This window comes from Crocodylus porosus, unplaced genomic scaffold (assembly GCF_001723895.1).
Source record: "Crocodylus porosus isolate Cpor-Errol unplaced genomic scaffold, CroPor_comp1, whole genome shotgun sequence".
Classification (NCBI taxonomy): Eukaryota; Metazoa; Chordata; order Crocodylia; family Crocodylidae; genus Crocodylus; species Crocodylus porosus.
In genome coordinates, this window is record NW_017728951.1 from 26000610 (window position 1) to 26016891 (window position 16282).

The following is a 16282-nucleotide window of genomic DNA, read 5'->3' on the forward strand; positions in this document are numbered from 1 at the left end:
GACTACGTCCACGGCAACACCTGCATCCATTGCCTTTGTGACCTGATCATAAAAGGCAATCAGGTTGGTCTGACATGACTGCCCCTAATGAAACCGTGCTGTTACCAAATCCCCCTTGGTCTTCTCTTCTGCAGACTCAAATCAGTTCCCTCAGCCTCTCCTCACCAGTCATGTCCCCCGGCCCCAAACCATTTTTGTTGCCCTCGCTGGACTCTGTCCAACTTGTCCACATCGTTTGTCGTGGGGGCTCACAGCTGGACACAGGACTCCAGATGTGGCCTCCCCAGTGCTGAATAGAGGGGAAGAATCACTGCCCTCCATCTGCTGGTAATGCTCCTACCAAGGCAACCCTGGATGCCGTTCTCCTTCTTGGCAACAAGGGCACACTGGGCTCATAGAGAAACCAAGGACAAGACAGATTGGGCAATCTTGGCCAAAGCTCGGTCTATCCCTAGAGGTACCGAAATGAGAAAACCCAAGGTGCTGGGTGCTGGAACAGCGACCGGGGATGCATATTTTAAGGGCACTGGCTGCAGCGTGGAGTTCGGCAGCTGTCAAACGAAGTGCGCTAAAAGAAGAGAAACCGGACGCTTATCTGACAGTAACCTGGGACCCGCCGCCGGCTGCTGCCTGACAGCAGAGCTGATTCGTTAAGCTCTGCTCTGCCGTCAGCTACCCTAATGAATTGCTGCGGCATCGCTATGAAAGATTTTGAGGAATGATTTAAGCTTGTAATTACATGGGGATGCGCAGCCCCTCGTCGGCCGGGCACGCGGCTGCCCCTTCCCGCGAGCCATAGCAACTGGGAGGAAGGGCTCTGCTCTCGGCAGCCCCCAGCAAGAGGCTGTCACTAGCGCCCGGGTGGGAGGTGCTGGAGAAACAAGGTATTTTCTAGACGAGGCTTCGGTGAGTCACAAGAAGGCCCTTCTGGCATCGCTGTACGTGCCTGCACAGCACCACCCTGCAGAGCCCTGCAGCTCTGCCCCCTGCCCACTACTTACAACCTGCTCCAACTAATTAATAGGCCTTCCCCACCAGCACAGGCAACCCCTGACCCTCCCAGTTTAGGGGGGTCCCAGGGAAGCAGGGACCTGAAGGCACTGCCTGGACTTCCCCTCACTGCCCTCTCCGCGGGCCTCGTGCTTGGACAGGAGTCCCCTGTGCGAGGACATGCGGTGGTTTTGCACGTGGGGGCACAGGACCTGGGACCCCGAGTCGGGGCTCCCTGGATTGTGCTCAGCAGAAAAGCACCAGGCTCCATCATCAGATCAGTCCTGTGTTGGAGGCTGCTCCAGGCCCCTCTGACTGGAAACCTCCCAATGCCTCCAGCCCAAAGGCGGTCAAGACTGGGTTTTTCCCTGCATTTCAGGGGCCGACAGGGTTCCTCGCACCCCGCAAATGTACAGATGCCAACTGCAACCACCGGGCTTCACTGCATGAGGATAATGCAGCCCTGATCTCTCGTCAACAGGCCCCCTGCTCTGCCTCCTCCAGACTCATCTGCCTTTCACCGCAAGGGAAGGAGCTGGCCACGCTCAGTTTGTGGGAAAGGCACTCGAGAGGGGCCAGGCCATAGTCTGGGAATCCTTGAAGGCCTGCCGTGTCATAGCATCCTGGAGCTGTAGGACTGGCAGGGACCCCCCAGAGGTCACTTCCAGTCCAAGCCCTGCCTGAAGCAGGATCAGTGATGAACGGACTGAACTGCCAGCTGCCGGTCTCCATCCTTTTGGGCTCGCCGCACGGTCCTCTCCCTTTGCAGGGAGGCCAGGCGTCCCCGGACGCAGGAGAGGAGCGAGTGGTGGAGCCATGGGAGAAGCAGTACTTTCTTGCTGCAGAGCAGGACATTGAGCCATAGCTGGAAGTTGCAGCAAAGCAGGTTTAGATTGGAGATCTTCCCTATCAGAGCCGGGAGGCCATGGGAGAGACACCAGGGAAGGGGGACCCTCCATCACTGCAGGGTTCAAGGAGAGGCTGGACAGACACCAGTGGGGGATGCTCTATGTGCAGCAATGCCTGCGCTCTGCTGTGGGGTGTCCCAGGCTTCTAGGCTGTGCTGGTTGCCCCCCACACCTCCCTTTCTGCTGCATGTGTCAGGGGTGTTTAATCCTTCCCTAAAGGTGCTGTTGCTGCTGCAGCCCGGGCTGGGGATGGGGCTGGGGCTGGGCTGTGCCAATGCTCCTGCAGGGTCCTAGCTGGAGGGTCTTGCCCCTGTGCTCAAGCTCAACCCCACTGCGGCAGGAAGGGATTTCCCCCCTGCTTAGACTGGTTTGGACTGGGGGGGTTTTGCCTTCCTCTGCAGTGGGGGCATGGCCTGGCCTGGGCTTTCTGCAGCGTCCCAGGGGCAGGGGTGATGCCTGGGGCTGTCGGGGCGACTGTGTTGTGTGGCTCCGACGTTGGGCATGGGGTTTGTCTCGGCTGGTTTGGACGGGGCTGATCCTGCATCAGGCCAGGTTGGGATTGGATGCGACTCCACAGCTCCCTGCGTGCCCCGCGGCTCTGGGATGCTGACACAAGGGGGGTACAAGTGGACCCCCGTGTTAGTGGGCTCCCAGTACACAAGCCACCATTTGCTGGCAGACACTGCAACTCTGACCCTGTGATCCTGAGTGCACACGCTGCATGTACCAGAGCTGGGTGGGGGCAGTTGCTCCTCCCCAAGGCACAGGGCACACCGAATACCGGTCACGGGAGAAATGGGGGAAATGGCCATATGCCGACAGCCCCACGGTAATGTCATGCAGGAGGAGGGTGAGACCTCCTCTCCGAGAGAGAGCAGCCCCTCTTCCACAGCCGCTCGGCCTCTCTGCTTTGGACAAGGGCACATCGATGGCCGGGCTCTGGTGACAGCTGGGCTCCAGCAACAACCGTTCTGCTCACAGTGCTCACAAAGCAACCACAGAGTCCCGGAGCCGTGGGGCTGGCAGGGAGCTGTGGGGTCACATCCAGTCTGGCCCTGCCTGAAGCAGGATCAGCCCCATCAAACCCTGCGTCCGACCTTGGAGCAGCACGACACAGTCACCCCTGACACAGCCCCAGGCATTGCCCCGACCCCAGCCCTAGGATACAGGGGGGCTGTGGCCACCAACGTCCTGCTGCTGCCAGGGGGGTCATGGGTGCTGCAGACAGCCCAGGCCCAGGCTGTGCCTCCACTGCAGAGGAAAGCAAAACCCCCCAGTGCAACCAGTCTGAGCAGGGGGGAAATCCCTTCCCACCCCAGTGCGGTGTGGGGCTGAGCCTGAGTGCTGCGGCAAGACCCTCCAGACAGGACCCTGCGGAGCTGGTCTCAGAAGTCCCTGCACCCTGCCTGGGTGCTGTCTGTCAGGGGCACAGTAGCTGGGAGGACACCCCTGCATTTGTCCCAGAGCCAGGGGAGAGCAAACAGTGGCTCAAAAAGGGGCTAGAAACCTAACAGTGCAGCAGGTCCCAGAGTCAGAACCAGTCGTGAGACAGACACGGGCCCAGCCAGGACACGCCTGTCAGCCCGGGGTGGCCGGGGCAGGTCCTCTTGGCAGCACACACTTCCTAGAAGCACAGCGATGCTACAGGGGAAGCACCAGATGCCCTCCAGCTCTGCCCAGAGGATGGACGCCCAACCCGAGTGTGCTCCCGACGGCACCACGCATGGCACACACGTGCCTGCACACCCCTCCCCCAGTGCTCCCCCCCAGCCTGAGCAGCATTTCCTGCTCTTCTAAAGTGCTTTACATTACTAAACCCTGTACAAACACTAGCTAATTAGCAAGAGCAGCAGCAGCCTCCCAGGACCTCCCCCCCCCCCCGGCTCCCCCGGCAGGGGGGAAGGACACAAAGAAAGGGACAGCTTAAGCTTGGCGCCGTTCCTGCCAGCGAGACCATTCAACCATGGAGCCGCTTGTACTGATAGCTGCAAAACCAGGCCTGGGGGCTGGGGGGGTGCGGGGAGCCTCCGGGCTTGCTCAGGGGGAGGGAGCTCTGCCTGCAGCCTGTGCAGATGCCTCCATGCTGCCTCCTGGCCGAGACATTGCCCTATGGCTTGGGCTCCCGGGACCCGCTGGGTCCCCGTCTAGCACTGCCAGCCCTCCTTGAAGCGCCAAAAAGCCCTCCCCTTTTCTCAGCGCCTGAAGGCAGAAAGCCCATTCCTCCAGGGCCCCAATCAGGGCTGATGACACTCGCTACCATGGTGATTAGGACCAGGCACCACGATGCTAAGGGATCCGAGACAAGCCCAGAGCGCTGCAGAGGAGGCCAAAATTCACCTGCAGCAGCCATGAAATCCAAGCAAAGCCCTTCCTGAGAACTGGCTGTGTGCAGCTGCAAGCGTTTGCACCTGACCTGGGACCCTGGCATGGGAGCAGCAGCCCCCAGGTGCGTGGGGCAGGGGTGGGAGAAGGGGAGGTACCTGACCACAGCTCCCGCCACGTGTAGTGCAGCCGGACTCGGCATTTCTTCTGGTAGCACAGCAGCTTGTGCACGATCTGGATGCAGCGCCTGGAGGGGGAGAGAGAGGCCAGGTCAATACGCATCGCATCTGGATGGTGAGGTCAAAGCCCTGGCGAGGCAAAAGGAGGCCTCACACAGTAGCAGCACTCTCACGTGTGCTGGGGGTATCATGGCACAAGGCATGCCTCTCAGGGAGGGCTCCAGTGCTTGTCCGCATGTGCATACGCACACACAGCTCTCTGGGAAATGCTCACGAACAAGAGACCCACCTGCAACCGGCTTGTCAACAGTCTCAGCTCTGGGCAGGCCCACCACACATCCACAGGCCAGACTGGCTGCCCTTGGAGACCCTTGCGGCTGCAAGTCCCGGCTGGGGCAGGATCAGTTTAAAGCAGCTGAATGTGGCACCTGGCTGCTGGGCCACTGTTGGACTCACCAGCAGAGGAGGGGGGAAAGGACCTGAGCCTACTCTGGCCACAGTCCACAGGACAAGTTGGGAGCACCCCGGAGCTGAGGGCGGTGGCCCGGGGTGACAGACGAGGCCTGTGTCCAGTACCTGTGCACAGCCCTGTGCTTGCTCGGCCACGAGACCAGGCTGGGTCAAGGCAGAGCTCCTCATGCAGCCAGCGGGAACCGTGGGAAAGCACATGCACCTCTGAGCACAACCGCCATGCAGCACGGGGCCCCAGGGCAAGAGCAAGGGACTTCTAGAGCTGAACCAAACCCAATTTGCCTCCTTACTCTGAAAGCCGAAGCTGCAGGGGCCATGTCCCCAGGGGACGCTGCTTCAGGAACCCTGACTAGCTGGGCTGGCTCGGTCAGCAGGCCCCGCTGGCAGCCAGCCCTGGGTCAAAGCAGCCTGACCAGCCCTGGTTAACAGGCACCCCCTCCAGCTGTCCCCAGTGTCACTGGCAGCAACACAGGGGCTTATGTGTGTACGGCCTCGCCGCCGTCTGCAGCGACTGTCTGCAGCAGGTCCGGCTCTGGCAGGAGCTGAACGTGGGGGCTGCGTAAATGTGCCCGAACTGATGGCAACCAGCATGTGCCAACAGCAGCCCCAGTATGTTCCCTTGCTGCACTATGTAAAGTGCTTTCCCCTTCACCCTGGCTACCGCATCTCTCCTGCACTGCTGTCCCTTCCCAGGCTGCTCCCAATGCCATAATGGTGATGAGAACGACTGCCGATGTGCACGGAGCTGCAAGCAATGAGCTTTGCTTGCTCCGGCGGTGGGGAGTCCAGTGCAGCCCGCACAGGCATCATCTTCCAGGGCTTTGCTGCTGCTCTGCGATGCCTGTCCCAGCCACAAAAAACGCCCAATGCGCACCAAGCCAGCATGGGGCCACACTAGCCCACTGGTCTTGGGACATGGACAGGAGCTGGGTCAAGATCACGCCTGGAGCCGCAGCCCCTGGACAATACTGCAGCTCTCTGCTGGCACAACTCCCCAGGGACTGGAGTTCAAGTGGAGAGAGGGACTGGCAGCCGGCTAACTGCTCCCAGCTTGGGGTTTCGCTCAGGGGCCTGTGACAATGATGGTGGGTGAAATGCCTCCCTGCTGCCATGTTCTCAGTGCTCAATCAGGCAGACGAGGAGAGCTCCCTGGGAGGGCAGAAATCATTTTCTTTCTGGTCACTGAACACGGCAAGCGCAGGGGTTGTGGGAAGCCTGGTAATTCCCCTCGCTCCCCACCCCAAAAGCAGTATCCTGGGCAAGGGAGGGGAGTGGTGGAACTAGAACGGCCCCGTCTCTACACACGGAGGCTGGAGCTGCCCCAGCACTTACACGTAGAGATCCATGGGAAACTCCTTCATCATGTGCGTCACGATGAACTCCACCATCAGATCTGAGAGGGGAGGGAAGAAGAGAACACAGTGACCATCAAACCAGCTGTGGCTGCAGCCAGCAATCCCCAGTGCAGCCCATGCAACCCCTCCCCACAAGACAAATGACCCAGCTCTTGAGCTTAGACTGCCCGCGGCTCCTTGGGAGAAGGAGCAGCTCTTGGGAGCCCCATGGGTGGCATCTGTGCAGTGCTGGCTCTGTGGCATGTGCCCTCCCCAGGCCTCTCCCAACCCTCAGGATCCCTCAGTAAAAAAAAACCCATGTGGCTGACTGTGAGGCACAGAAAGGCCCTCGGGTTTCATGGTGCTGCTGATGGAAAATTCCAGGAAGAACGATGCCCTGAGAGAGGCTTTCACCAGGGGCAATGTGTGCCGGAGAGCTTTGTTTCTGGAGATGTACCGTGCAGGGCCCTCCGCATATTTATAGCAACAACGCGGGAGCAAGGCAGCAGGAGCAAGGCAGCAGCAGCCTTGTTTCTGCAGTGACTAAGTCGCTTGCCTGAGGCTCAGGCTCTGGGGGCTCAGCTGGCAGCTGGAGTCCCGCTCAGGGTATTCACAGAAGAGCGAGCAACAGGCCCAGCTCAGTGACGTGTGTCGCAGACACGTGCGGGAGACGAGGTGGTGGCAGGGGGCTCCTCCCCAGCCCCATGTGGCGACCAGCAGAGCCTAGAAGCCTGGGAGATCCCCATAGCAGAGCACGGGCATCACTGCACCTAGATCGCACCCCCATCCAGCCTCTTCTTGAACCTCTCCAGCGATGGAGAGCCCACCTTCCCTGCTTTAGATGAAGCCCGACCCATGATGAGCAGAGGCACGATCACCTCCCACATCTTGCACCTGATGCTTGTATTGATGCATTCGCCTTGGGTCTGCGATATACCAAGACTCCCAGGTCCTCCCCCATGGGCTGCTGTCCAGCCTGGGGTCACGCATGCTGCATTAGCCGGACCCCAGCAGACAGGGCACCAAACAGGTCCCTTCCCCACCACCATGCACTCTCCGGGAAGAAGCCACGTCTTTGCAACCCTGAGCTGTCCCAGAAGCGCACTGCTCTGCCCCGCTCGCAGCAGGCCTGAGACCAACCCAGGGAGCCTCAGCCCCGGCACTACTCACCCAGCACCGCGCACACCAGGGGACGACACGGGAGGTTCTTGTCGGCTGCTTTCTTCCTGTGCCGCATTGGCTGTGAACACACGTGGGGCAGGGAGAGGGGTCAGCAAGCATCCCCATCTGCTTTCCATGAGGACGTGACTGCCTGGGGTCTTGCTGTTGCCTCCACTGCCCCCTGGACCACTCTCTGCAGCTGGCATGGCCCTAGGGGCATCTCTGCCAGCCCAGCCCCTGCCCCGGGTGCGGCCCTCCCTAGCTATCCCAGCCCAGCTCAGCCTAGCATTGCCTCTGAAAACCTCCAAGGAGGAAGATTCCCCCTGTCTGTCAGGAGCAGGGTCCAGTGGTGGGGTGGCAGACCCAATGGGATGCCTCCCCCTTCTGTTAATGGGCTCCTGACCAAGCTGGGGATTGAGCCCAGGACACAGTGACCAGCGCAGGCCAAGACAACACCAGACTCAGCACTCCCCAAGGAGCTGCTGAAGCAGGAGGCTCCCCAACCAGCCAGGCTGTATGGCATGTTCTCTCCTGGAGCCAGGCTCCAGGCCACTGCCAGCTCAGCTCCTGGAGCAAGCCAACAAGGGCATGTGGGTACGCGTCTCCCTCTCAAGGGAACAAGGCACCAGCAGCACTCCTTGCAAAGCTTCTCGTGGGCACCCCCCAGCTGGCGTGCAGGACACAACACCCAGGTGGGTGAGGACCTCAAACCTTGGTGCTCCCCACCTCAAGCACAGAGGCCCCTCAGGGGCCTGTCCAAGAGAGACTCACCATCCGGTGGAGGTTCACTCGGAAATTCATGTTGTCATCATGCAGGAAGGCATTGGCGTACTGATCCTGCAGAGAGGGCAAGGGGAGAGGTGAGAAACATGCAGCGCCGACTGCCACCAGCCGCTCTTACCCGACCCCAAGGGACAGGTGTGCCTGGCAAATGCTCAGCGCATGGATCCCGGATCAGCCCCCTGCCCACCTAACCCAGCTTAGCCAGGGGGTGGCTCTGAAAACCTCCAAGGAGGGAGATTTCCCTGAGGGAAAAACCCTGCTCAGACCCACTCACTCTCCCTTCCAGCCTCCACATGATGTAGGAGACCGGGCGAGATGGGCCTGGTCATCCAGCGATGGGTTCAACAGCTGCCCTGCCCCATGGAAAATGTGGGTTCGTTCCCCACTGCCTCATTCAGCCGCCAGCCTCAGGACCCCCAGCCCCACGCAGCCCTTCCTGAGCAGAGGCCTGTGTCCCCAGGGTTTGGTCAGTAATCTGGGTCCCATCGCTCTCTGGGCTCGGCTACTAGAAGCAGTGGGAGTTTGGACACCCGCTGGAGGAGGCACAGGGACATCCTGCTGGGCCCAGGCTTCAGCCCCTAGACAGCATGAGGTTTATGAAAGGGTTTCAATGCCCCTCACATCTCTGCTCCAGGTGTCAGGGGATTTAATCTTCCCTCAGACGCGCTGGTGCTGCTGCAGCCCAGGCTGGGGATGGGGCTGGGCTGAGCCAATGCTCCTGCTGGCACCCACCCCACAGGGTCTGGGTTGGAGGGTCTCGCCCCCGCGCTCAGCTCAGCCCAACACTGCAATGGGGCAGGAAGGGGTTTCCCTCCTGCTCAGACTGGTCTGGACTGGTCCCTCTGCAGCAGGGACATGGCCTGGCCTGGGCTCTCTGCAGCGTCTGTGACCCGCCAGCAACAGCAGGACATTGACGGCCGTGGCCCCCTGTATCCCAGGGGCAGGGGCAATGCCTGGGGCTGTGTCAGGGGCAGCTGTGTCGTGTGGTTTCGAGGTCACACACAGGGTTTGTCTGGGGGGGTTTGAATGGGGCTGATCCCGTCTCAGGCAGGGCTGGACTGGATGCGGCCCTGCAGCTCCCTGCCTGCCCCGCGGTGCCGGGACTCTAAGATGACTCTGTGAAGATACTGCACCACAGGCAGCAAGCGGGTGGCTCGAGCAAATCCCATTCCAGCATTGGCACTAAATCTCACCGTGCTCTGTGGCCAAGAGCTGCCATAAATCCACTCTCCCCATAGCACCCAGGGTCGAACGCCCACTGCCACCAGCCAGCAGTATTTCTTCTCTGCCAGTGCCTCCCTGCCCTTCGAGAGCCCCGGGCTGAAGACAGCTAATGGGCAGCATTTCTAACAGAGCCACAAGAGACTCTGCTCTAACGCGGTGCTTGGGGATGATGGTTTATGGCCCATGCAGGAGGCACAGGACTGCCCGTGTTGCCTGCAATAAGAGGCCTTTGCTTCCAGGCAAACAAACTGCAAACCTGGGCTTCTCAGCCAACTGGCCGGCCCATCGAGCCTATCTAAGGGGCCGGGGCGGGGCCAGATGGGGATGGCCTAGCTGCAGAGCCCACGGTCAGCTCCGGGTGGGTTTCTCTGCTCTGGCCTGAGCTGCAGGAGAGCACATCTAATTCAGACACCCTGGGGCTGGTGCAAGGTGCTAGGTGAGCTGCCCATGTGGGCCCAGCCCCATGCACCGGCTCCAGGGTGTGGGGTGGTCTATGAGCCTGGTGTGGTCTGGTCTGGTCCTGGAGCCGACATGCAGGGCTGGGGCTGGAGCTGGGGCATGTGGTGTGCAGTCAGGTCGAGACCCAGGGGTCAGATAACAGGGCTTCATGAGCCCAGTCCAGCCTGCAGACCCTTCTTTGACATCCTGGCTTTTCAAGAGCAGTGCTGAGCTGGGTGCCAGCCCTGTCCTGCTCATGCAAGTGCCTGAAGCATCATAGAAATCATGGAAATCCCAGAGCTGCAGGGCAGGCAGGGAGCTATGGGGTCACATCCAGCCCAAGGCAGGATCAGCCCTGTCCAAACCAGCCCAGACGGACCCCAAGTCCAACACAACACAGGCCCCTATGTTGCCCCTGCCTCTGGGATACAGGAGGGCTGCAGCCACCAATGTCCTGCTACTGCTGGGGGTTCATGAGCACTGCAGATACCCCAGGCCCAGGCTGCACCCCCACTGCAGAGGAAGGCAAAACCCCCCAGTCCGGACCAGTTTGACCCTCTCCAAACCTCACACTGAACAGGGTGAACAAGCTGGAGATCCCCCCCATAACCCCACCCCAGCAGTGGCCAAAGCCCTGAGAGAAAGTGTCGGGCTTCTCGCTGCTGATTACAGGAAGGGCCCCGGGCATGCTGACGAAGGGTGAACTAATGCCTCCAGGTCTCCCCTGCCCTGTGGTGAGAGGGGAGGGGAGCCGGGCCACAGTACCCGGGCAGGGCCAGGCTGCCACGCACCTACCTCGGCGATGCAGGTCAGGATGATGAGGCAGAGCTTGCCGCTGTACAGCCGGTGCTCGTCTGCAAAGGAGAGGGAACGCATGACTTGGCGGCCAAGCAATGACGCAGGGAACCGAAGGCCCGGACCCAACCCCCTGCAGGGACGAGGGGCTAGGCCTGGCCTTGCCCCCCAGAGCCAGTGCGCAGCCCAAACACCAAACCCTGCCAAGTTGGCGGGAAGCTTCTGCCACCCTCAGACCCATTCTCGCAGCTGGGGCCTCTCTGTCTCCCCCCAGTCCAGCCGGAAGAAGAACGAAGACCTGACCCTGCCAGCTCAGCCAGGTCCCACCCACATACACAGCCGTCTTTCTGTTGCATCCCAAGGGCCAAAACCCTTGCTGTGGCCCGCAGAGCTGTGACAGAAGCAGTGAAGCCTGGTCCCAGGTTCAGATCCCAGCACAGCCAGAGCCTGCTCACCAGCAAGAGGCTGGGAAGGGAAACGTCCTGGCTGCATCTGATTGCAAAGGCAGCCTCCAAAGGGGTTTCTCCGGCTGCTCTGCTTGTTGCTCCCCCATGCCCGTCAGGCACAGCCGGCCCTGGAAGACCCAATGGAAAGCCTGGCGAAGGGTAAACACAGCTGCGAGGAGGGGACAGTGAGCACCTTTCAGGGCACCTGAAATACTCTGCTCTCCTCCCTAGTTTGGGGATCACTGGCTTAGCAGCCCGACAGCCCAGGGCAGGGGATGTCGACCAGCCCTGCCACAGAGGTGTGTGCCTGCTTGAGAGCGATGCCTGCAAGGCCTCTGCGGAGCTCACCCCTCACAAAGGCCAACATGTGGGAAACGCGCCCCGTCCATGCGGCAGCTGCCAGGCACAAGCCTGCTGCCTCCCCCCCTCCCTGCTCCTCTTGAAACCCCCTCGCTCCCGAGTGACTGACGTGCTCTGTGATCCCAGCACGGTATAAAAATAGACCGCATCGAGCTCGCAGGCAATGCTGACTGCAGGGTGACAGCGCGCTCGTTACTGGGGCCTGCACGCAGTCATTAAAGAGAAACCAAGCACCAGAAGGGCTAGATCCTGCCCCGCTGCATTGAGTGGTTTGCAGGGAAGGTGTGTTGCAGGGGGAAGGTAGCCGGGGGTCACAGTGCCTGGCTGCTGGAAAGCTGCAAGGCAGGAAAGACAGCCCAGCAGGAGCACCAGCCCTGAGAGCACCAAACCACCGGAGACTCGTTATCTTCCTCTTGCCGGAGCTCCCAGGGCTGCTCCCTTCCCCGGGGAGCGCGCTGCGCTCAGCACTGCTGCTTCTGCCCACACGCGGGCCCAGCAATGGGAAATCTTCCACCGTCAGGTCTGGCCCCTGAGGCTGGTCCTCACCATTGGACTCTGCCCATGGGCAGCACCTCCTGCTACAGAGGCTGCAGGTCCTTTCTCAAACGTTGATTACAGGCAGGGAATACCCCAAGCCCCCTCGGCAGGCATGGAGGTCGAAGCCTATTTCTGCCACGGGGAAAAAGAGCTGGCGAGCTCTACCCCAGGAAGGGTCCCGGAGCAGCCCTCGGCCGTGCCAGGTGAGCAGGGGAGGCCTGGACAAGGTTTAATGATGCTCTCCGTAGCCAGGCTGCTGCTATCCCTGGAGCTACTTGCACTGCTAGGCCAGCACTAAATGTCTTCTTTTATACCATGGAGGATAAAAGGAGTGAGACCAGGCTTTGTGGACCAGCCAAGGGGCATCTGCTCCATGATGGGGGCTCCACTCCTTCAGAACCACCCAGGCTGGGTCCTGGTAGAGGCAGATGCTGGAGCCTGGGCAGAGCCAGCGTGGCTGCTCCCACACCCCCAGTGCCCATCCAGGTCCACTGAAAAGCCATCAAAAGCAACACGAGTCTCAGCAGAGGCTTGGCCTGTAGCAGCCTCATTTCCTGCTTGCCCAAAACACTGGCCTCTGGAGATGGAGCATGGTTCATGCTGCTTTATGCCACGCCTGGGGCTTTGCAACAAGGCACCATGGCAGCATCAACTATGATGGTCTGCCCGCTATGGCCTGGGCAGAAACCCTGGCACGCAACAATGCCCGTCTGGGGCTCTCGCACCACGGGAAGAGAACATAGTCCCTCGTGCGACCGCCGATTAGGCGTGTGCAACCACAGGGAAAATGCAGCTCCATGCAGATGAGGACGGCAGCTCGTTAGAGAGCTTCTGGCTCCAAAAGAGCAGATGCCGGGAAAGGCAAAGCCTGGGGTATGGCATTACCATGCACCCAAAAGGTGCTGGGCACGGTAGGAACTGCTGCAGCCTGCCCTGCCCCAGCTATGTGCCTCTCACCACCCAGCACGGTGGGAACTTCCCTGGCACCGCTGCATGCCAACTCCTGCACCAGCACATGGAGTCCCCGCCTCCCCCCCTCCCCAGCACAGAGCTGGGACCTGGGTCTAGTGATGCCTCCCAGAAGGAAACATGCAGAGACCCCCCAGCCTTTCTGCACAACAGCCTCCCCGCTTCCATATTGCCTACCTGCTGCCACCCCCAGGCCTCCCGGCCCTCCAGAGCTGCCAACCAGCAATAAGACACCCGGGCGCATACAGCTCTGTCTGCACAGGCACTGGGCACATTAGCACTGCCCCTCAGCGGGGCTCCGTGCCACCAGCTGGGGCATTACCTTTGGTGTCCTGCATGACGATGGAGCTGTACTTGAGGAAGGTTATCAGCAAGTTGCTGGTCTGCACGTCAGCATCCAGGGGCAGCTCCGTGGAGCCCATCACTGCAACAGAGCAGACGAGATGCATTCACCCTCTGTGCATTGCAGCAGGGGTATCAGCTCTGCAGGGAGCTTGAGTGAGGCTCCAGGAAGGGGTCCAGCAAGCACCCACCATGGCTCCGCTCCCAGTTCCCCCATGCCCATGAGCCTGCTACTCTACTCGGCACCTGCCAGCCCAACAAACGTCCACCGACACACGGGCAATGCAGATGTTTGCATTGCCCTCCCTTGGAGAGCAGAGCCCCGGCCGAGGCTGAGCCATGAGCCCTCAAAGCAGCCTGGGAGAAGCATTTGCATCTCCCTCCCACATGCTCCAGGGCACCCAGATCCCCAGCAGCTGTGGAGGGAGAAATCAGAGCAGAGCAGCAACAGCATGAGGCAGGGAGGGAGCGAGCAAGAGCTGCAGCAGTGACCAAAGATCGTGGCAGGTCAAGCAGCAAAGCCTCTGCTGAGCCCCCAGCTGCGGCTCCAAAAATAGAGCCTCAAAAGCAGCCACTCTGGACATGTGCTGCCGCGGAGCAGAGGCAGATCAGAGAAGTGGGGCTGGCAGGGACCTGCAGGGTCACGTCCAGTCCCAGCTGTACCTGAGACAGGATCAGCCCCGTCCAAACCAGCCCAGACAAACCTCGTGTCTAACCTCAGAGATGCACAACATAGTTGGCCCTGACGCAGCTCCAGGCATCACCCCCGCTTCCAGGATACAGGGGGGCCATGGCCACCAATGTCCTGCTGCTGCCAAGGGGGTCACGGATGCTGCAGAGCGCCCAGGCCCAGGCCGTGCCCCCGCTGCAGAGGAAGGCAAAACCCCACCTTCCGCACCAGTCTGAGCAGGGGGGAAATCCCTTCCTGCCCCAGTGCGGCGCAGGGGTAAGACCCTCCAGCCAGGACCCTGCGGGGTTGGTGCCAGCAGGAGCGTTGGCTCAGCCCAGGCTGCAGCAGCACCAGCGCTTCTGGGGGAGGATTAAACCCCCCAACACATGGAGCAGAAAGGGCGGGGGGGCAACCAGCACAGCCCACGGGCTGGGACACCCCACAGCAGAGCACTGGCATTGCTGCACCTAGAGCATCCCTGCCCAGTAGCTGCCCAACCTCTCCTGGACATGGCATGGGCACACAGCTGCATGCCATAAGACAGGCCAAGAGCAGCACGGGTTAACGTCTGCAAGGCAGAAGTGCTGTGGGAAGCAGGAGAGCATCTGGGATCGGATCAAGGACATCCCAGGATGGTGGAATCACTCCAGCCTGCCACGGTCAGTGAGAAAAACGAGTAGGACAATAACCGAGCCTGGCACATACCTGGGAGGAGATGCAAGGCGGCTGTAATTAGCTAAGTTCATCAATCAGCATATACTAAAGCACCTGGCACCAACCATGACTGACCACATGTGAGCAATGCAGTGGATTTGCCCTCAGTGCTTCTAAAGAGTAGGACAGAGACACGCTCGGGGAGGATCCAGGCGCAGCGATGCCCGTGCTTTGCTATGAGGTGTCCCCAGTTTCTGGGCTGTGCTAGGTGACCCCCCCACCTCTTTCTGCTCCACGTCAGGGGTTTAATCCTCCTCCAGAGGCGCTGGGTGCTGCAGACCAGGCTGGGAATGAGGCTGGCCTGTGCAAATGCTCCTGCTGACACCAACTCCGCAGGGTCCTGGCAGGTGGGTCTTGCCCCTGTGCTCAGGCTCAGCCCCGTGCTGCACTGGAGCGGGAAGGGATCTCCCCCAGTCAGACTGGTGTGGACTGGGGGATTTTGCATTCCTCTGCAGTGGAGGCACAGCCTGGGCCTGGGGTCTCTGGACCGTCCGTGACCCCCCAGCAGCAGCAGGACATTGGCAGCTGCGGCCCCCCTGGTTTTCTGGAGCAGGGGCGATGCCTGGGGCTGTGTCAGGGGTGACTGTCACGTGGCTCCGAGGTCAGACACAGGGTTTATCTGGGCTGGTTTGGACGGGGCTGTTCCTGCCTCAGGCAGGGCTGGGCTGGATGCGACCCCGCAGCTCCCTGCCAACCCCATGGTGCTGAGACTCTGCGTTTCACCATGCACCGTCCCTGCTGCCAGCCATCTGATCCCCCAACAAGCAGCATGAATAAAGGGTACACTTGGTTTATACTCCCTAAGCAGCTGTGTGGCGTGTTTATTCAAACCATGCTGCCATAGGATCTAATGAGACCTTGCCGGTGACAAGAGTCAGCAGGAGCACTGAGCGGGGGACAGCGAGGGCTGGGCATTTCCATAGGACGCTCAACCTGACCCTGGCACCATGGCCCCAAAGTGTTTGCCTGTCAGTTATTAACCAGTCATTATCCCGATGCTTCCCTTCTTCCCCTTCCCAGAGCCCAGGAAGGGCACGGGACTGGAGGCCTGGACTCAGGCATGCAGGGAGCTCCGATGCTGCCTGATGCCCCATGGCCATGAAAAGGTCAGTGGGATCCAAGATTTTTGGGCACTTTCCGCTAGTGCTGCAGAATGGCAGCTTGCAATTAGGGGCACCCACAGCCAGGCAGGACAGGTCCGAAATGGGGAAGGCACCAAGGATCAGGGGAAAAGCAGGGACCGGGAGGGAAGAGACTTAGAGAGCTTGGCTTGCTGACCCAGGGGAGAGATGGGTTGAGCGGGGACAGGACTGAAGTCCGTCATTCCAACGAGCACCGGGGAGGGGGAAGAGCTGCTGACCCTATCAGATGAAACTGGCGCACAAACAATCAGGGATCAACCAGCTCTGATTAAACGCCAGCAGGAAACGAGGAGGCTTCTCACCGCTGGGGTCTGCAACTCTCTCTGCATGGAAGCAGCTGAGGCAAAGGACCCCCAGCCTGTTTAAAAATGAAGCCTGAGTTTCATAGTTTCATAGTAGCTAGAGTTGGAAGGGACCTAGGTAGATCATCTAGTCCGACCCCCTGCCTTGGCAGGAAAGAGCACCGGGGTCAGATGACCCCGGCAAGGTGCTCATCT

The 16282-nt window shown here is 60.6% G+C and overlaps 1 protein-coding gene across 2 annotated transcripts in view; it reads right to left on the reverse strand.

Moving 5' to 3' along the window:
- CUNH10orf76 (chromosome unknown C10orf76 homolog) overlaps nt 1-16282 on the reverse strand; it is an 81045-nt gene that overhangs the window by 39382 nt on the left and 25381 nt on the right. For both annotated transcript variants that reach the window (XM_019555567.1, XM_019555568.1), the window contains exons 14-19: nt 13240-13341; nt 10606-10664; nt 8137-8202; nt 7375-7444; nt 6203-6263; nt 4379-4467 (exon numbers count right to left, since the gene is read on the reverse strand). In XM_019555567.1, the coding sequence (XP_019411112.1) occupies nt 4379-4467; nt 6203-6263; nt 7375-7444; nt 8137-8202; nt 10606-10664; nt 13240-13341 (447 nt within the window). The remainder of the gene's footprint in view (nt 1-4378; nt 4468-6202; nt 6264-7374; nt 7445-8136; nt 8203-10605; nt 10665-13239; nt 13342-16282) is intronic.